The 22,804-nt window shown below is 40.3% G+C and overlaps 1 protein-coding gene across 2 annotated transcripts in view; it reads left to right on the forward strand.

Moving 5' to 3' along the window:
- The window catches only part of tmem86a (transmembrane protein 86A), a 62,417-nt gene extending 56,413 nt beyond the window's left edge, over window positions 1-6,004 (forward strand). For both annotated transcript variants that reach the window (XM_014123798.3, XM_014123799.3), the window contains one exon: window positions 977-6,004. In XM_014123798.3, the coding sequence (XP_013979273.1) occupies window positions 977-1,404 (428 nt within the window). In that variant the 3' untranslated portion in view covers window positions 1,405-6,004. The remainder of the gene's footprint in view (window positions 1-976) is intronic.
- The last annotated feature ends 16,800 nt before the right edge of the window (window positions 6,005-22,804 follow it).

Genomic DNA, 22,804 nt, shown 5'->3' on the forward strand with positions numbered 1-22,804 from the left:
GTAATATCTAACAAGTAATATAACAATTTCACAACAACTACCTTATACACACAAGTGTAAAGGAATGAATAAGAATATGTACATATAAATATATGGATGAGCGATGGCCGAACGGCATAGTAGAGTGAGTGCAGTCTAATCTAGAAGTGACAAAAGCATGGATTAGCTTTTCTGCATTAAAATTTGGATAAAATGTTTCAGATTTTTGCAATGTTACTACTTCAATTTCAATTCAAGAATTTAATTAGAATTGATGAGGCATTCTCAATTAAATTCTGAATTGAGCCTAAACCCTGGTAGGATTACAGGAAATTAACTTTAAATCTTCTAATTTTCTGTATACTGCAAAGAGGGGGGTCAATAAAATGTTTTGCCGTAAGGGGGGGGCGCCCTCCAATCAAATCACGCTTAGGGCTCCCGAAATTCTAGAGCCGTCCCTGCCTGCAATGTAGTCGGGCAGGAACTCGACCACTGATGCCTACGGTCCTTTTCGGCAGTTGAAGGTGGCTTGCTCTACTGGGTTGCATAAAAAATGGCACCCTATTCTCTTGTAATAGTATATTATACAGAGAAAAGGGTGCCATTTCAGAAGCAGATATAGGGTCTCCTTTCCCTCATGCTACTCTCAGCTATCCAGTTTGTTTAGATCAGCGAAGATGGAGGAGAGGAAGGTACTTTAGACAATTTAGGCATGCCCCATGCTTAATGTCTTCCCTATTTGTGATTTCCCTCCCTCCGGTGTGTACCTGAATATGTGTATATAGTATATCAGGCAAATTCTAATCTGGGCGTCGAAGCTTGATCTACATTATTTCCCTCTAATCAAGGACTGATTTATACCTTGACACCAGGTGGCTGCAATTAATTGTCAGGTATAACAGAAAACCATCAGTACTCTGGAGCTCCAAGCTCAGATTTTATAACAAAAAAGGCAATATAACAGTAAGTTATATATACTATTTTCTGTATCCCACAGGTTTGCTGATGTTTGCCATCTCCCACATCCTCTACTCCTCGGCCTTCGGTATGAAGCCCCTGAACCCGCTTGCCGGCCTGGTGATCGGCGCCATTTCGTCTGTGAGCTACGCCCTGCTATACCCCTACCTCTCAGGCCCCTTCACCTACCTAGTGGGGGTCTATATCGCCCTGATCGGCTTCATGGGCTGGCGGGCCGTGGCCGGCCTCCAGTTGGCCAATGACCTGTGGACCTGGACCAAGATGTCGGCATGCCTGGGCGCTGTACTCTTCATGGTCTCCGACCTCACTATTGCCGTTAACAAGTTCTGCTTCCCTGTGCCGCACTCACGCGCCATTATCATGGCCACCTACTACGCCGCGCAGATGCTGATCGCGCTCTCTGCCGTCGAGTGCCAGGATGTGGAGACGGCAAGGAAGATGGCATGAAGAGGAGAGAGCGAGGTCGCGTCACGTGATCAAGAAGATGTGAACGGGGCAGCCAATCCCCCTTGTTTTTGTCATGGACATATTCCAGAGACAGTTACCCCCAAACCCCCTGCTTTGGTTGTAGCGTGGCATTTGCACACCCGTGTTACCATGGAAACTAGTGTACTACCACCAGCCTGCCCCATGGCTAGTGGGACAGTCAAAGACCCTAGTTACCATGGAGACAAGTGCACTACTTTTAACCCTCAACTACTGCCCTACGATTCTCGTAGATACGTCGTAGTTACTAGAGAGTAGTGCACTACAACTCCCCCACCTCACTGCCTAGGATTTTGGTACAGATGACCATACAGATCACCATGTCAAGGTTTGTGTGTGGGTGCGTGTGCGTGCGTATTAGGGTAGAGGATTCATATTATATAACCTACAGATGAGTGTGAATTCTCATGGCCTGCTACAATAATAGCACTTCTTCCTTCTGCCCCCCAGTCATTGGCTGCCCTCTCCACCCCATTTACAGTCTAATGTGGTCCAATATTGCAAATTCAAATGGCATATTGTCTTTGCAACTATTTTATCACCATTATTTAATTTATCTCTGAAAAGGGAGTTGTTTTAGTGAATAAGTTTGCACATCTCGACTTGTTATGGGGGAGGTAGTGCCCCATAACTGCTGTCTGTTCTCATGTATTTAGGTGCTGTTCTCAAAGTCTGGAGCACATCCACCCTCCTTTTTACTGATTTTAGTCTCTTCACTTTCACTTATTAAGACAGCCAAACTGCCTTTTGTACTTCTGCTCACCACACTCCTATTAGAATACATCCTCTCTCCTGTGTCTATGAGCCTATGAAAATTGCTGTGAATGTCTACGCACACACAGAGAGAGAGAGAATTCGTGGACTTTTACCTAGCTAGCTGTTGCTAACTCATTTGTCCTGGGATATGAACATTGGGTTGCTATTTTAACTGAAATCCATATGGTCCTTCTATCTGCTGGATCTTTGTAGAATTTTGACCCATTTTGAGTCCCACAAAATCGTGTGTTCTCTACGCCGACAATTAATCTAACGGTAAAAGGGAAAACCTAGTATGTTTTCTTTGATTAATCTCTCCTCATTCATTCTTCTTCGGATTTTATATGACTGTTGGCAACCGGCATTAAGGTGCATGACCTCCATCAACTAGGCTGGAGTGTGGAACTGGTTCATCTTTCAATCACTCACGTGGGTTTGTATGCTCCTAAAAACCAAAGAGTAGATGGGATAGGCATGACTTGCCGCGCCAAATAGAACCAAGTTCTATTTTAGTGCCTGGCTATGCAGATGAAGTGCGTGAGCAGTTTCGATGAAATGATTGAATAACATGTAGGTGTACATTTATTTTGCAACAGTCGCACACACAACGTGGCCGGTTTGGTCAGCATGTGAGAGAGATCATTTGAGAGCGCCTGCTCTAGTATTTTACCACAATCATACTGATCACTCAAAAGGCGGGTCCCTTCACTGCGGTCTAAGGGGAAAATTTTTCTTAGATCTGTGTGTGTGTATGTGTGTGTACCCTCTGTACCTGAGGCATCTCACAGTATTCCTCCTTCACTGTTTGTTACCCTGAACACGCACAAACACACACTACATATACACGCTTCCTTCAGGTCACACTTCATACCCCCAGCTCCTGCTGGATTGGTTATTAGAAGAAGCTTTTGGTGCCCTTATTGCTGGAACATTTTCATCTACCAACTGTGTGCCTTTGGCCATATAAAGTGTTGGCTGAAGCCAGTCCTTGTTTGGTCTGCAGTGCTTGGGCCTTCAGAGAAGAACACTGTCCTAGGACACCCTGGTCCCTTAGGGTCCAAACACAGCCAAAAAAGAGAGAGAAGACTGGCCAATGGTTTCATTAGCACAAGGGAACAATTATACCACTCAATCCTGATTGGTTATACCCCCCTAGATAGATATGCAGCTATGACACTTATCTGTCATAGTATTTTTCTCTGTTGCACCAGCTATAGGGCCATCTTTGCTGAGTTATTGTGCTGTCTGTTTCAAGCATATTGACTGAAAAGATTTCAGTGTGTATTTAAGAAATTTTAGAAAACAGAGACATTGTTATACTTGTTGCATGTTATTTTAGTGTGTGCGTGCGTACAATATGTGTGTGCGTGCAGGTGTGTGTTGAGCTCCCTTTAGGGCCGTGGCAGAATTGCTGTGAACTATCATTTTGCTTGAACATTGGCTAAATGTACATCATACCGGCATATTCCTATTTTGTGATATTTTCTCAAAATCCTTTGGCATTTTCTCTTCTTCTCTTCAGTCCCCCATCTTCCTATTAATGGATATTGTCTATAGTATTTTCACCTGCTATTACCTTTTCCCTTGCTGTCTCTTTCCTTTCTATGACCCCATAATCAGGGATGACTGATTAATGCCAGGCCATTTTTATGTATGTAACGTTTTCCCAACTAGCACATAACGTTCTGAGAACCATATGTTTCTTAGTGCTTTGTGAGAGAGTGATTGTCCTATGTTTATTTTGCATACAACTTGCAAGATAATTTCTTGGCTTTGGAACATTCTCAGCACTTTTAAGGAACTTGACAAAAAAATTATATTTTCTTGGTATTTCATTACTTTAACAGAATGTTTCCTAAAATTTCAAACATGGTTACATTTAATTTCAATTTTGGTAATGTTCTAGGAATGTTCTCCAACTGGTTTGACATTGGGAATGTTCAAAATTGTTCAACTTCGTTAAGAAATAACATTCTTCAGTGGGAATTTCAGTACTTTAGGCATAACATTTTACTACAGGTTTCCTCCTGGTTCCATTTAAAGTCATGTTCTCAAATTGTTCCGAGAACGTTAAAAAAAACTTTTAATAGAAACCACAAAACTTTTGTAATGTTCAGAGAACGTTCTAGGAATGTTATTTAATAACATACATTCCATTCTCAGCATCACCAAAATTCTCTCTGTCCTCAATCTTAAGTGTGTTCAGGTGCGTTGCCTGCGCCCACTAATTGGCCACACCTGGTCTTAATGAGCGTTTGTTTCCATTGAAATGGGGTCTGTTTGAATAAACTAAAATGAACAGATTTGTAAGCATAAAAAAATATGGCATGCTAGCTCCATCCTGGTGGTGTGGTGGACTAATTCCATGGATAGATTATAGGTTCGATTCTCACTGATGCTGTGTCACAATGAAAAATAAATGTGTTTGCATGATTAATGCATAAGGAAATGTATTTCCATGTGTCCTATCTGTGCAAGTAACCCACTTGACAACTAACGCAAAATCAACAAAACAATTCACAATGTCATTGGATTTAGGTTAAAAGTTTGGTGAAAAAAAAAAGAAACTCCCTTCTGTTGACTTTTTGCAAATCCATTTGGTTTCCCATGTTGATTGAACATCATCACATAGAAAATGTTTTTAAATGACTTGGAAACATCATTGATTCAACAAGTTTCTGCGCAGTAGGAAAAGTCACATTCAGTGAATGTTTTAAGGAAGTTATTAAAAAACCTTGAAATAACCTATAATTTCCATTCTCAGAGCGTTAAAGAAACCTCCCAGGAATACTTTCAAGGAACCAGAGTAAAACATTCTCAGAACCTCCTGAAACCTAAAAATAAACCTTCCCAGAACAGGTTCACTTCTGTTCTCGTAACGTTTACCGGTCAGGAAACGTATGGACTTAATTCCCACAACCAATGTGAAACCAAAAACATACTTTACCACAACTTCCAAGGAACCAAATGTGCTAGCTGGGGTCTCTGCTCAAACAGAAACCTTGTGTGTTTATTAATAAAGGCACGTGGTATAGCTTATGAGTGTGTAGGCTCTATTTCTTTTATACCAACTTTTTTCAGCCCTGCATCCCGCTAAAGGACATGCGTTTGATTACACTTTTCTATAGAGAGTGGTTGTTGTATAGCGCCCATAGTCTAATGTAGCATGAAGGATGCTAAAAATTGATGTGTTCTATTGGTACTGAAGACATCTATCTATTGGCTATTGTTGTTTATTGATATCTATTCAGCTACAGTATATGAAATTAACAGACAGTTTACTGGAATAAGTAGAGGAACTACTTAAAGATGCATACAAACAGTATATTGTAACATATATTTATTTGACCTTTAATAGTTTTAATTGTGATGTGTATAGGGAGTATTTGAATACTTGTTGATACACAGATAGAGTATCCAAATATATCATACTGTTCTGTCCCACTGGGAACCAACTGGTTGAATCAACGTTGTTTCCACAACAGTTCCACAAATAAATGCAATGTTTTTCCTTTTGATGATGTTGAATCAATGTAGAAGATTAATTGGATTTGCAAAAACTCAACAACGTACAGGAATTTTGGATTTTTTTGGTCAACCAACTTTTAACCTAAATAAAATAACAGTCTAAGCTGCAGAAGTGATTACTGAGAGATCAAGATTCTAAATGAGGGGAGGCATGAGTTCCCCTTATTGCAACAAAAGTGAAACTTTAATTAAACCCTTCTCCTATTTGTTTAAAATGCAATTTTGTACTGTTACAGTTGTACATTTTTAAATAAAAGCTTATTCCAAATTTAACAAACACCCCCCTCATCTCTGTCATTGTTTAAACCAGTGACAATTACTTCAAGTTCTTTCAACCGCATTCATACTACTCCGCCTGTCTGCCGCTCTCTCTGTCTGTCTTGAGCTTTCGCTAGCAATCTTGCAACATTGTATCGACTGGGTCCAGCCAGCTATTGAACTTGCAACATTGTTTCAACTGAGCCCCCAGTTTCCCATGCCAATGACAGTCAGGTCACCCATGTTACAAGTCAGTATTCGATGTCCATCCATGTCTGAGGACGTTGGTAGATGACATAAAAACTGGCCACTAGGGACAACAGTGAGTGCTGTCACCTTCAAGTAGGTGTTGTGGACAGGGATGGTGAATGGGCACAAGCATCTGCCTCTGGTTCCAATGGTTTCATGTTCAAATCCAGTGATATAAAGTTGTTTTTGATATTTTTGTTTTAAGCCTATCCCAAACCTTAACCCTTTGGAGTTAATGCCTAAACTTAACCTTGGCATGATAAAGATAAGTAACCAAACATTTAGAAATTTGACACTTGGAACAACTTCGAAATTTGAAGTTTGAGAAACATGGATGAACGTCTAACTCTGACGTGTCACTGTGTTAGCTTGTTGGTTTTCACGCCCCTTATTTCAGCCACTTTTGTTCCAAAAGTTCCATTTGCCAGCAAGATGTATCAATTAATTCAGGCTATAAGAGTGTAGGCCTAATGACAACATCATGACTGGTTGTGTTCATGCCACATTAAAAGGCAGTACATGTTTCCTGTTAAAATAGGCATACATATTTTTACTATTAGGCCCATATTAGTTTATTTTTATATATTTTTTTAAATAGGAGGTCCCGTGAAAAAAACTGAGAACCCAAAATGTCGTGTTATAATTCGCACTCTGATCAGGACCCAAGTCGGACGATGTAACTCTTTGGATTTTGGGAGTATTTTTGAAGTTGGATTTATTTGAGTGGCAAATGTATGATAGCAGCAAGGCAAACTATAAACAAACCTAAATCCTAGATTAGTACTGCATCCTAAATGGCACCCTGTTCCATATTTAGTGCACTACTTTTGCCCATTGGATTCTGGTAAAAATTGTGCACTATATAGGGGATAGGGTACCATTTGCCATTTGGGACACAACCTGGGTCAACGAATCATGGGTATTGATGCCAATTAAGAAGATTTCGAAGTTTGGGTTGGTAGGTATCTAAAAGAATAATCCGTATGTATCTCCTTGGATCTCTTTTATGCACTAGTAACCAAAGAGCTGTGGAACCACATAATTGGAGTAAGTCTATGTATAGAAACTTGTCTAGAGTTCTAGACATCTGGAAAACCTCTTTGACCAATCAGCCCTTTGTTGTAGTGCACTACACAGGATGCGTCTGGAATTTTATTGCACCATATAGGGAATAGGGTGCCATTTCAGATGCGGCCATGGTGGCCACACACAATAAGTATTCCATGGGATTTCCACTTTTAAACAATCATGAGATGAGGGACAACGAGATGATTTTGCAGGACATTCTTGGGACAGTAGCCTACATGAATAAAAACATTTGGCAGCCACACAATGTAAATGACACCATCATTTCTCAAAGTTTGTACCGATAGATGTAGCCTATTGAATATCATTCGAGAATATGCATGAAATGTATCCTCCAATTGCAACGACTGCCTAAGCCCACACATTATCTCAAGAACATTTTATATTTTTAATACCCTCAAAACACCAAGTAAGGCATACCTAATTTCACAATAGGCCATGGCATCATCACTGTCAATCATGAACAATGATTCTTAACGTTTTACCAGTGAAATGTCCCAAATGCGTCTGCATACCAATCATTTGATCTCAATCATTCATGAGCAAATTAGAGCAGATTATGTTAACAAACTATAGAACCTTCCTGCCTGTATTGTTTCAATCAATGCACATTCTGCCTAGTGGCGTGCTGTTGCGTTTTTGACTTCAGCTAACCATCCTAAAATAAGAAATGAGGTGGTGTTTTTTTATGTAACAGTAACGTAATACTATGCTATAATTTGGTAATCTTATGTAGAATACCTATTAATCATTATGTGATCTTCCAAGACATTGATTCAGCCTTAATCTAACTTTACTAATTGAGCACCATTGTGAGAAGTGGAGGAGAGATGCTCCGCAGCACTCCATCCCTGCAGTCCGCTGCACCGAATGAGCAATTAAAGCGCACCTATCCTGCTCTGTTGCCTCATGCTAAATTTAGTGATGCAGAAACGAGAGACAACATGTGTGGCTGTTTTATGAAAATCTGTGAATATTTGGCCAAGGACATATCTGGTTGGTCTCAGGGAATGCAAAACAGGATTGAGTGAAGTAGCAGCAAATATGTGGCCGACCGGCTCGAATTCGGTCTTATGTAGCAAAATTTGACTTGTGTTTTTTACATTGGATAAAAGTACAGACTCGGAGCTAGAAAATGGTATATCATACACTACAGTTGAGGAACAATTGGAAAGTAATTCTTCTTTGAAAGTTGATAAACTTATAACCTCACTTTTGAGTAAATGGCCCTTGAATGTTTTGGTAAACCTACTGGAGAGCTCTTCTTCGTCTACCCCATTCAGCATCGTTCACATCCGCTTAAGCCTTAGCCTCACCCATCTCTTTAACCTCTCTGGGCTAGTGAGACGTCACCGTCCCACTCTATTCAACAGCCAGTGGAACCGCGTGGCGCGAAATACAAAACCTCAAAAATGCAATAATTTCAATTTTTCAAACATATGACTATTTTACACATTTGAAAGTTAAGACTCTTGTTAATCTAACCACATTGTCCGATTTCAAAAAGGCTTTACAGCGAAAGCAAAACATTAGATTATGTTAGGAGAGTACATAGCCACAAATAATCACACAGCCATTTTCCAAGCAAGCATATATGTCACAGAAACCCAAAACACAGCTAAATGAAGCACTAACCTTTGATGATCTTCATCAGATGAGACTCCTAGGACATTATGTTATACAATACATGCATGTTTTGTTCAATCAAGTTCATATTTTTATCAAAAAACAGCTTTTTACATTGGCATGTGATGTTCAGAAAATGTATCCCCACCGAAAACTTCCGGTGAATTTACTAAATTACTCATCATAAACGTTGACAAAATACATAAATTATTTTAAGAATTATAGATACAGAACTCCTTTATGCAATCGCTATGTCAGATTTTAAAATAGCTTTTCGGCGAAAGCACATTTAGCAATATTCTGAGTACATAGCTCAGCCATCAAGGCTAGCTATTTTGACACCCGCCAAGTTCGGAGCTCACTAAACTCAGAATTACTATTAGAAAAATAGTATTACCTTTGCTGATCTTCGTCAGAATGCACTCCCAGGACTGCTACTTCCACAAGAAATGTTGTTTTTGTTCCAAATAATCCATAGTGTATTCATTCAAAGACGAAAAGAAAAACAGCATGGTCTCGTGAACGCGCATCTCCAATCTCTTAGTCACCAGGCAGACTATTGACAAACTAAGCTACCATACTCTGCCCAGAGACAGGAGACGCCTCAATCCGCTTTCTGAATGCTTTAGAGAGCCAATGGAAGCCTTAGAAAGTGCAACGTAACCCCACGGATACTGTAGTTTCGATAGAGAACCAAAAGAAGAACTACAAATTCGCAGACAGGCCACTTCCTGCTTAGAATTGTCTCAGGTTTTTGCCTGCCATATGAGTTCTGTTATACTCACAGACACCATTCAAACAGTTTTAGAAACTTCAGAGTGTTTTCTATCCAAATCTACTAATAATATGCAAATATTTGACTCTGGGCCCGAGTATTAGGCCGTTTACTCTGGGCATGCTTTTCATCCGAAATCGAAAATACAGCCCCCTATACCTTGACAGGTTAAGGATTCACATGAGGCCATGAACTAAACAACCAAAGATTTCAAGACTAAAGGCTGGTTTATACTACGTCTATTGACAGTTCTCGCAGTGACATCATACTTGTCGTTGTCGTTATGAAATAGTATAAACACAAAAACTAGAGCCAATAACAGAAAACAGGTTACGGTTGTGAGTGTGATGAAATAAAAGCAGGGCATTCTACCGGATAATTTTTAAACTTGGACACTGTCTCGTTGGCCTAACGTTCTATCCTAATTTGATTTCGGTGCAGGTCATGTTCTTCACATTACCTTCTCTAGTAAACGCATACTATATCAAATAAAAGTGTATTTGTCACATGCACAGGATACAGAAGGTGTAGTGAAATGGTTACTTGCATAGTGGAGTCTTTTGTTTAGACGTGTAGCTAGCTAGCTAAACAATGAACCATAATCCCAACTCATAACGTCACTACCCTGCATGAATCTGCAGGTAGATAACCAACCAGGTTCAATGTTAGCTAGCTAGCTAACATTAGACTATAACTAGCAATGCAAATGGCTCTGAGATACGAATAATATTACTACACAGATCATACATGTAACGTTAACTAGCACGCTTTAACTTGAAATGAAAATGACTTTCCTACTACTTGAAACGTATAATATCTGAAAATGTAGCTAGCTAGACTATCCTACCTGTATACATGGATGGACGCTACTCCATCTGTCAGCCTTCTGTGTGTTCTTTTTTCGACTGCCTCTACATATTTGGAATCAAACGCCAGTATTTTCTCAATCTCTTTAGCTATCCTACTCTAATTCCACCGGGCATTCCACTGATTTCAAAACTCGGTCCTCCAGAAAGTGGAGAGAAACACTTCTGCAGTTCTATTATGTGATATTTTTCAAAAAAGCAGCGTTAGAAAGGATTACCTACAGATACTGACCAGCTCATGTTATAGACAGAAGTGCGCTACATGGCAGACCAATCCAAACTCATCTCTCAGCATGTCCAGCCCACTCATTATCTCAGCTAGCGGGAAGGCATATGAAAGTTCACATGTTCCAGAAGGCCTTTCTGCCCAAAAAATTATTTTGATTTATTTTTTTAAGGGATCACATCAGTGATTGAGTGTACGAGGGGTTCAGAGGCTTGACTTCAGTGCAGGACAGGGGTTGAGGTGTTCATAGGCTTCAATACAAGACAGGTTCCTCATGGATGGATGGTATTGGAAAATAGCTCAAATCTTCCACTGAGGGCAGGGCAGGATTTGACAGGGAAGACAAAAAACAATAACACAATACACTACACAGTTAACCTGTTAGGGCTAGGGGGCAGTATTGACACGGCTGGATAAAAAAACATACCCGATTTAATCTGGTTACCACTCCTACCCAGTAACTAGAATATGCATATACTTATTACATATGGATAGAAAACACCCTAAATTTTCTAAAACTGTTTGAATGGTGTCTGTGAGTATAACAGAACTCATTTGGCAGGCAAAACCCTGAGACATTTTCTGACAGGAAGTGGATACCTGATGTGTTGTATTACCTTTAAACCTATCCCATTGAAAAACACAGGGGCTGAGGAATATTTTGGCACTTCCTATTGCTTCCACTAGATGTCACCAGCCTTTACAAAGTGTTTTGAGTCTTCTGGAGGGAGATCTGACCGAACAAGAGCCATGGAACGATGATGTCCCATTAGACACCTGGCGCGCGAGTTCATGTTGGGTACCCTCGTTCCAATACGTTATAAAAGAGTATGCATTCGTCCACCTTGAATATTATTCATGTTCTGGTTAAAAAAGGCCCTAATGATTTATGCTATACAACGTTTGACATGTTTGAACGAACGTAAATATATTTTTTCCCCTCGTTCATGACGAGAAGTCCGGCTGGCTTAGATCATGTGCTAACAAGACGGAGATTTTTGGACATAAATGATGAGCTTTTTTGAACAAAACTACATTCGTTATGGACCTGTGATACCTGGAAGTGACATCTGATGAAGAGAATCAAAGGTAATGGATTATTTACATAGTATTTTCGATTTTAGATCTCCCCAACATGACGTCTAGTCTGTATCGCAACGCGTATTTTTCTGGGCGCAGTGCTCAGATTATTGCAAAGTGTGATTTCCCAGTAAGGTTATTTTTAAATCTGGCAAGTTGATTGCGTTCAAGAGATGTAAATCTATAATTCTTTAAATGACAATATAATATTTTACCAATGTTTTCTAATTTTAATTATTTAATTTGTGACGCTGACTTGACTGCCGGTTATTGGAGGGAAACGATTTCCTCAACATCAATGCCATAGTAAAACGCTGTTTTTGGATATAAATATGAACTTGATAGAACTAAAAATGCATGCATTGTCTAACATAATGTCCTAGGAGTGTCATCTGATGGAGATTGTAAAAGGTTAGTGCATCATTTTAGCTGGTTTTATGGTTTTGGTGACCCTGTCTTTGACTTGACAAAACATTACACACAACTCTTGTAAATGTACTGTCCTAACATACTCTAAATTTATGCTTTCGCCGTAAAACCTTTTTGAAATCGTAAAACGTGGTTAGATTAAGGAGATGTTTATCTTTCAAAGGGTGTAAAATAGTTGTATGTTTGAAAAATTTGAATTTTGACATTTATTTGGATTCAAATTTGCCGCTCTTGAAATGCACCTGCTGTTGATGGAGTGCACCACGGGTGGCACGCTAGCGTCCCACCTAGCCCATAGAGGTTAAACAAAATAGCTAAGAATGAGTTAGTCCAAGCAAGGAGTAACATTGATGTGTAATAATGTGATTGTGTTTGTGTGTGTGATTGACTCTACATACAGTAATGAGAGAAAATTGGTAGGGGTACTCACAGTGATTGGAGAGGAAACATTCTATGTACCAGTGGATGAGCGTGCACATGAGACGTGGCTTCAGTTTATGTAAGGAGAGAGTTGACAATGGTAGTGGAGTGGTCATCACTTCTTAAATCAGGTAACAGGAGGGGACTTACCTGCAATTGCAGATGCATTCCGTTACAGCTGCACCATCGTAGGTTTGGGCAACGACTTTCTCCATGAAGTTAATTTTAGACATCTCAGAATTCACAAAGTCAAACAGACTGCTTATCTCGCCAACTTGACACAAAGTAGCCCAAGAAACGTTCCTGAATAAAGCCCTGACCATCCACATACCTAAAGATAACTGCAACAGATTGGTGCCACCATAGGTCCCAGAGCGGTGGGGCAATTTTTACCCCCCTGGGGCCTGGAGTTTTTCCTTATCTGTTAACCTAACCAGGGAAACTCTGGACCCTATAAGGTATGACATTTATGTAATGAGTTTTTGCTTGTGTCTGTCCGGAGTGATTGTGTTATTGATGACCTTTGCTAAATAAATACAGAAGGAAAGTGGAAAGCCTACTTCAGCGAGTGCGAAAAAATACTCTGCGTCAACCTCTCTCTTTAAATCTAACTTTTAATGGATGATCTGATGGAAGCCATCAAAACATTCTAAATTGATTTCGACATGCCAGAAAAGACAGTCGGAAGTTCCATATGTTAAGCAAGTAAAGCATCCTAACATGCAATTAGCAGAACTTCCTCTCTTCGTGTTCTCTAAAAGACAATTCTTGCATGCCCAAAAATGAGGTGGTGTCGATAAGCTGATTCATAACATTCCTGTTTCTTCTTACTTTCTCGTTGTTACACAGTTTGAATACGTAGAACTTCGTCCATTACATGATCAATGCGGTTTTTTCCCAGATGCTTGAATCAGATTTTTACATTTTTTTTATTTCACCTTTATTTAACCAGGTAGGCCAGTTGAGAACAAGTTCTTATTTACAATTGCGACCTGGCCAAGATAAAGCAAAGCAGTGCGACACAATCAACAACACAGAGTTACACATGGAATAAACAAACATACTGTCAATAATAAAAAGTTGATATACAGTGTGTGCAAATGGCGTGAGGAGGTAAGGCAATAAATAGGCCATAATAGCAAAGTAATTACAATTTATCAAATGAACACTGGAGTGATAGATGTGCATATGATGATATGCAAGTAGAAATACTGGTGTGCAAAAGAGCAAAAAGTAAATAAAAACAATGTGGGGATGAGGTAGGTAGATTGGATGGGCTATTTACAGATGGGCTGTGTACAGCTGCAGCGATCGGTTAGCTTCTCAGATAGCTGATGTTTAAAGTTAGTGAGGGAGATATAAGTCTCCAACTTCAGTAATTTTTGCAATTCGTTCAAGTCATTGGCAGCAGAGAACTGGAAGGAAAGGCGTCCAAAGGAGGTGCTGGCTTTGGGGGGGTTGACCAGTGAGATATACCTGCTGGAGCGCGTGCTACAGATGGCTGTTGTTATCGTGACCAGTGAGCTGAGATAAGGCGGAGCTTTACCTAGCAAAGACCTAATAGATGACCTGGAGCCAGTGGGTCTGGCGACGAATATGTAGTGAGGGCCAGCCGACGAGAGCATACAGGTCGCAGTGGTGGGTGGTGTATGTGGCTTTGGTTTGCTGAGTAGAGTGTTGGAGGCTATTTTGTAAATGACATCACCGAAGTCGAGGATAGGTACGATAGTCAGTTTTACGATGGTATGTTTGGTACCGTGAGTGAAGGAGGTTTTGTTGCGAAATAGAAAGCCGATTCTAGATTTAATTTTGGATTGGAGATGCTAAATATGAGACTGGAAGGAGAGTTTACATTCTAGCCAGACACCTAGGTATTTGTAGTTGTCCACATATTCTAAGGCAGAACCATCCAGAGTAGTGATGCTAGTCGGGCAGGTGGGTGTGGGAAGCGATCGGTTGAAGAGCATGCATTTAGTTTTACTAGCATTTAAGAGCAGTTGGAGGCCACAGAAGGAGTGTTGTATGGCATTGAAGCTCGTTTGGAGGTTTGTTTACACAGTGTCCAAAGAAGGGCCAGAATTATACAGAATGGTGTCGTCTGCGTAGAGGTGGATCAGGGAATCACCCACAGCTAGAGCGACATCGTTGATATATACAGAGAAAAGAGTCGGCCCGAGAATTTAACCCTGTGGTACCCCCATAGAGACTGCCAGAGGTCCGGACAACAGGCCCTCCGATTTGACACACTGAACTCTGTCAGAGAAGTAGTTGGTGAACCAGGCGAGGCAGTCATTTGAGAAACCAAGGCTGTTGAGTCTGTCGATAAGATTACGGTGATTGACAGAGTCGAAAGCCTTGGCCAGATCGATGAAGATGGCTACACAGTACTGTCTTTTATCGATGGCGGTTATGATATAGTTTAATACAGTGAGCATGGCTGAGGTGTACCTTTGACCAGCTCGGAAACCGGATTGCACAGCGGAGAAGGAACGGTGGGATTCGAAATGGTCAGTGATATGTTTATTAACCTCTATGGGCTAGGTGGGACGCTAGCGTGCCACCCGTGGTGCACTCCATCAACAGCAGGTGCATTTCAAGAGCGGCAAATTTGAATCCAAATAAATGTCAAAATTCAAATTTTTCAAACATACAACTATTTTACACCCTTTGAAAGATAAACATCTCCTTAATCTAACCACGTTTTACGATTTCAAAAAGGTTTTACGGCGAAAGCATAAATTTAGAGTATGTTAGGACAGTACATTTACAAGAGTTGTGTGTAATGTTTTGTCAATTCAAAGACAGGGTAACCAAAACCATAAAACCAGCTAAAATGATGCACTAACCTTTTACAATCTCCATCAGATGACACTCCTAGGACATTATGTTAGACAATGCATGCATTTTTAGTTCTATCAAGTTCATATTTATATCCAAAAACAGCGTTTTACTATGGCATTGATGTTGAGGAAATCGTTTCCCTCCAATAACCGGCAGTCAAGTCAGCGTCACAAATTAAATAATTAAAATTAGAAAACATTGGTAAAATATTATATTGTCATTTAAAGAATTATAGATTTACATCTCTTGAACGCAATCAACTTGCCAGATTTAAAAATAACCTTACTGGGAAATCACACTTTGCAATAATCTGAGCACTGCGCCCAGAAAAATACGCGTTGCGATACAGACTAGACGTCATGTTGGGGAGATCTAAAATCGAAAATACTATGTAAATAATCCATTACCTTTGATTCTCTTCATCAGATGTCACTTCCAGGTATCACAGGTCCATAACGAATGTAGTTTTGTTCAAAAAAGCTCATCATTTATGTCCAAAAATCTCCGTCTTGTTAGCACATGATCTAAGCCAGCCGGACTTCTCGTCATGAACGAGGGGAAAAAATATATTTACGTTCGTTCAAACATGTCAAACGTTGTGTAGCATAAATCATTAGGGCCTTTTTTAACCAGAACATGAATAATATTCAAGGTGGACGAATGCATACTCTTTTATAACGTATTGGAACGAGGGTACCCAACATGAACTCGCGCGCCAGGTGTCTAATGGGACATCATCGTTCCATGGCTCTTGTTCGGTCAGATCTCCCTCCAGAAGACTCAAAACACTTTGTAAAGGCTGGTGACATCTAGTGGAAGCAATAGGAAGTGCCAAAATATTCCTCAGCCCCTGTGTTTTTCAATGGGATAGGTTTAAAGGTAATACAACACATCAGGTATCCACTTCCTGTCAGAAAATGTCTCAGGGTTTTGCCTGCCAAATGAGTTCTGTTATACTCACAGACACCATTCAAACAGTTTTAGAAACTTTAGAGTGTTTTCTATCCATATGTAATAAGTATATGCATATTCTAGTTACTGGGTAGGATTAGTAACCAGATTAAATCGGGTACATTTTTTTTATCCAGACGTGCAAATGCTGCCCCCTAGCCCTAACAGGTTAACTTGGCTTTCAAAGACTTTAGAAATGCAGGGCAGGATGGTTATAGGTCTGTAACAGTTTGGGTCTAGAGTGTCACCCCCTTTGAAGAGGGGGATGACCGCAGCAGCTTTCCAATCTTTAGGGATCTCGGATGATACGAAAGAGAGTTTGAACAGACTGGTAATAGGGGTTGCAACAATGGCCGCGGATAAATTTAGAAAGAGAGGGCCCAGCTGATTTGTACGGGTCCAGGTTTTGCAGCTCTTTCAGAACATCTGCTATCTGGATTTGGGTGAAGGAGAAGCTGGGGAGGCTTGGGCAAGCAGCTGCGGGGGGTGCAGAGCTGTTGGCCGGGGTTGGGGTAGCCAGGAGGAAATTATGGCCAGCTGTAGAGAAATGCTTGTTGAAATTATCGATTATCGTGGATTTATCGGTGGTGACAGTGTTTCCTAGCCTCAGTGCATTAGGCAGCTGGAAGGAGTTGCTCTTATTCTCCATGGACTTTACAGTGTCCCAAAACTTTTTGGAGTTAGAGCTACAGGATGCAAATTTCTGTTTGAAAAAGCTAGCCTTTGTTTTCCTGACTGACTGCGTGTATTGGTTCCTGACTTCCCTGAAAAGTTGCGTATCGCGGGGACTATTCGATGGGAGGAGACTTCTGATGTTAACATGCATGAAACCAAGGCTTTTATGGTTACAGAAGTTAACAAATGAGAGCACATGGGGACACGCAGGGCCTGGGTTTCCAAAAAGCAATACAGGTGGCTTGATTAAAGGCTCTCTGTTAACCAGGTATACTTTTGATACGAATTGGTATTGAACGCCAACATCCTTTTCATCCTTCTTCATGAAAAAGTTCTCAGGCAGAGGTTCTCGGTTTTAATTCGCACCTTTCTGTGAACCCCAGAGAATGAAAGGGGTTATTCAACAAAAAGTCCACAACATTTTCAGTAGTGTTGGCCATTCTGCCATTCTGGTGGCAAAAACTGCATGCTTGAGCTGGTAGCTAGCTAGCTACTGCTACTTGCTACTGAAGTTAGCAAGGCAAATTGAAATAACTTGCACTAACTGGACATAAAAATACAATTCTAAAACCAAGAAAACTATTTATTCTCCTGTAATTTGAAAAAAAATATTTGAATTTAATAGTATTGTAAAAATATCATTTTTCACTCTCAATTCACTATTCAATAATGGCACCTACTCACCAAGCTTCTCAAAACATACAACACCCCAGAATGCTCTGCGGCACAACCCCAATACAACACACTAAGTTAATTCTCTGATCCTAATCCTATGATTGGATGGACAAGATGTCAGTTCATACTGCAAAAGCTTTGATTGTTTGGAGGTCGTCCTCCGGAAGTGGTCATAATTATCATGTAGGTCTATGGAAGGGGGTGAAGCATACGAGCCTCCTAGATTTTGTATTGAAGTCAATGTAGCCAGAGGAAAATGGAAGATAGCTGTCCTCCGGCTACACGATGGTGCTTCCCCAGAGAGTGCTGTTGAAGTTACTATAGATCTTCATTGCAAAACAGTGTGTTTTAATCAATTATTTGATGACATACACTGTATGAATATATTTAGTATAGTCTAATCGAAAAAGTATAACTTTTTTAATGTTTCACTATAAAAAATCTTTAAAGAAATTACTGAGGAGGAAGGTCTTCCCCTTCCTCTGAGGAGCTTCCATTGGTCGGAATGTCTGACTGACAAATCAACCTTTTTTTCAAAATCTGAATTTGTTGAAAAAATGTGGGACATGATTGTTTGGTTGCGGGACAAAGGGCCAAAATGTGGGATAGTCCCGCACAATTCAGAACATGTGGTCACCCTACATGAGATATACAGTACCTCCAAGCAGGTTAGGTGGTGAAATATGATACATGGGTAAAATTGCCTGCTACAGTAGCTAGCTACTGCGCACCACAGATGGCAGGCTGTAGAGCACCACTTTACCTTCCCCATCAACAACCCTGTTGTTCTCTGCCTATGTGAGACTTAGACAAAGGTAGGTGAGAGTCATCTGGGAGGTGGTAGAGACAGACGGTGTTTGGGCTGTGATGTGTGAGTGATGAGGTGGAATGAGTGAGTAGGCATTAGAGAGAGGAGAGGTCTATGGAAATGCTGTTCCTTCCTGTTCAGATTAAGCACTTTTCTACTTTTTTTAGAGTTCCTTTATCACTTTCTCAATCACTTGCTGTCTATTGAAGCTAACATTATCTTTGTTTGGTGTGTGTATGAGTGGAATGCACATTTACCCGATCATAATATTTAGAGTGTCACCTCTAAAGTTTTGATGATTTCTCAATGGCTGCCTCAAATCATTCGGCTGTATGCACATTTGTTGTTGTGTGTCTGGAGGTTCATTGACTCTATACACTGGCACAATGTGACACCTATAAGGGAACCACAAACTCACATGTTCAGAACAGGATCTTGGGTTAAATAGCAAAACATTTTATTGGATAAGTCCAGGTAGTCCCTCCCTGTTTGAGTCAGTTTTATTCCATGTGGTGCCTAATGAATTTTCTGTTCTCCACTTAACTTCAATGCCAGTAATGCACCACTCTGAGCAGTGGCGTTACGTTGGATGATAAAAGGCTTCGCACTGGGCACATACATCAATTCATCATCTATTCCAAGGTTGTTTAACACAATTTAATTGAAATGACTTAGAAACAATTTTGATTCAACCAGTGTGTGCCCTGCTTCAAATATAAACATGTACCTTCTACTATGGACAATTGTCTTGATTAATGCATAGGTACAAGTAACTGCCCAAATAAATTAAACACCAACATAAAATGTCTTAATAGTGCGTTGGGCCAAGACCAGTATGTAGGGGATCTAGTTTCAGGTGTTTCTTTTACGCCAGTTACGTTAGATTATGGTGATGGTGGTGGAAAACGCTGTCTCAGGCGCTGCTCCAATCTCCCATAAGTGTTCAATTGGTTGAGATTTGGTGACTGAGACTCACACACACACCAGTGGAGGCTGTTGAAGGGAGGACGACTCATAATAATGGCTGGAACGGCGCAAATGGAATCAAACACATGGAAACCATGTGTTTGATGTATTTTATACCATTCCACTCCAACCATTACCATAAGCCCGGCCTCCCCAATTAAGGTGCCACCAACCTCCTGTGACACACAAACACATTTTAAGTCTTGCCACAGATTTTAAAGCAGATTTATGTCAAAGCTGTAACTTGGCCACTCAGGAACATTCACTGTCTTCTTGGTAATCAAGTTAGATTTGGCCTTGTGTTGTAGTTTATTGTCCTGCTGAAAAGTAATTTCCTCTCTGTGGCTAGTGTAAAGCAGACTGAAGCTGATTTTCCTCTATGATTTTGCCAGTGCTTACCCACATGAAAAAAATACAATATTATACTATGGTCTAAATACTATAGTGTTCGTGCATCTACATCTGCATTGCTTGCTGTTTGGGGTTTTAGGCTGAGTTTCTGTATAGCACATTGTGACATCGGCTGATATAAAAAGGGCTTTATAAATACATTTGATTATTGACTGTAGTATTTTTGCAGTCTTTACTGTAGTATTCACTGTAGTGTTTTTGCGGACTTGACTGTAGTATACTGTAGTATTTACTGTAGTGTTTTTACACACATGACTGTAGTATTCACTGTAGTGTTTTTTGTTTTCCTTGGGCACCCTTATTAGGGGAGGACATGCAGGAAATGTATAAAGGCACCCCTTGGTCATGTTCAGGTGAGAGCTTTGTACCTGGAAGGTCCTTCGTGTGTATAGGCTGTACGGTGTTGGTGCTATTGGTTTATTTCTGTGAGCAACCATTTTGTGTCCAAGCTGTCTTGAAGAAATGTTTGCGGTGTGGTCGATTGTTCTGAATGGTACGTGTTGAGTTTGACCATCAGTGAATTTATTCACTTCTGACAATATTCAAGATGTTCATTATGTAAAGCCACTTCAGTAATGTCCTTTTGTTTTCAGTTGGTTTGTTTGGAAAGGCTTTGCTGGTTTGAGGTCCAGGAATGTTATTTGCATCACCCTCCAATATGGTGACTGTCTAAGTAAAGTAATTTGTATTTCTAAGATATCTATTGTTTATGTAAATGGTCAGCCGAATCTCTGTGAAAGCACTATTTCAGAAAACTATCTAGTGGAAGTAACAGATCTAAGATGTAATTTTGGTGTACTCTTGTTAATGTGTGTTACTTATCTGCATCAAACAAGAAAACCTAATCTTCTAAGCTTTAATAAACTTTGCTTGTTCTTCATATGTCTCTGTACTGTTTCCATATAATGGGCCTAGAACCTGTTTAACATTTAGATGTAACAATTGCAATAAAAAATACATATTTTTGCTAAAGTGTTGTTTGGTCTGTTGCATTGCTCAGAACTCAATCAACCTCATTTTATTTGTCACATGCTTTGTGAACAGGTGTAGAAGATCTGTCAAATGCTTACTTAGGGGTCCTTCCCAACAATGCAGAGAGAAAAAAAAGAAATAATAGAAAAATAATAACACATGACAAGACCCAATGAGTAACGATAACTTGGCTAAATACACAGAGTACCAAGTCAATGTGCATGGGTACGAGGTAATTGAGGAAGATATTTACATGAACAGCGCCTTCGGAAAGTATTCAGACCGCTTGACTTTTTCCACATTATGTTAGATTACAGCCTTATTCTAAAATGGATTAAATAAAAAAATGTCCTCAGCAATCTACACAATACCCCATAATGACAAAGCGAAAACAGGTTTAGACATTTTTGCTAATTTATTAAACATAAAACATAAATACCTTATTCACATAAGTATTCAGACCCTTGTCTATGAGACTCAAAATTTAGCTCAGGTGCATCCTGTTTCCATTGATCATCCTTGAGATGTTTCTACAACTTCATTGGAGTCCACCTGTGGTAAATTAAATTAATTGGACATGATTTGGAAAGGCACACACCTGTCTATATAAGGTCCCAAAGTTGACAGTGCATGTCAGAGAAAAAAACAAGCCATGAGGTCGAAGGAATTGTCCGTAGAGCTCCGAGACAGGATTGTGTCGAGGCACAGGTCTGGGGAAAGGTACCAAAAAAATTCTGCAGCATTGAAGGTCCCCAAGAACACAGTGACCTCCATCATTCTTAAATGGAAGAAGCTTGGAACCACCAAGACTCTTCCTAGAGCTGTCCGCCCGGCCAAACTGAGCAATTGGGGAGAAGGGCCTTCCAGAAGGACAACCATCTCTGCAGCACTCCACCAAATCGGGCCTTTAAGGTGGAGTGGCCAGACGGAAGCAACTCCTCAGTAAAAGGCACATGACAGCCCACTTGGAGTTTGCCAAAAGGCACCTAAAGACTGTCAGACCATGAGAAACAAGATTCTCTGGTCTGATGAAACCAAAATTGAATTCTTTGGCATGAATACCAAGCGTCACATCTGGAGGAAACCTGGCACCATCCTTACGGTGAAGCATGGTGGTGGCAGCATCATGCTGTGGGGATGTTTTTCACCGGCAGAGACTGGGAGACTAGTCAGGATCGAAGCAAAGATGAATGGAGCAAAGTACAGAGAGATCCTTGATGAAAATCTGCTACAGAGCGCTCAGGACCTCAGACTGGGGGTGAAGGTTCGCCTTCCAACAGAACAACAACCCTAAGCACACAGCCAAGACAACGCAGGAGTGGCTTCAAGACCAGTCTCTGAATGTCCTTGAGTGGCCAAGCCAGAACCCGATCGAACATCTCTGAAGAGACCTGAAAATATTTGTGCAGCTCTCCCCATCCAATCCGACAGAGCTTGAGAGGATCTGCAGAGAAGAATGGGAGAAACTCCCAAAATATAGGTGTGCAAAGCTGGTCGCATCATACTCAAGAAGACTCAAGGCTGTAATCACTGCCAAAGGTGCTTTAACAAAGTACTGAGTGAAGGGTCTGAATACTTATGTAAATGTGATTTAGTTGTTTATTTTTATACATTTGCAAAAATTTCTAAAAACCTGTTTTTGCTTTGTCATCATGGGGTATTGATGAGGGGGAAAACAATTTAATCAATTTTCGAATAAAGCTGTAAAGTAACAAAATGTGGAAAAAGTCAAGGGATCTGAGTACTTCCCGAAGGCACTGTAG

Source organism: Salmo salar, chromosome 10 (genome assembly GCF_965601325.2).
Source record: "Salmo salar chromosome 10, fSalSal1, whole genome shotgun sequence".
Lineage (NCBI taxonomy): Eukaryota > Metazoa > Chordata > Actinopteri > Salmoniformes > Salmonidae > Salmo > Salmo salar.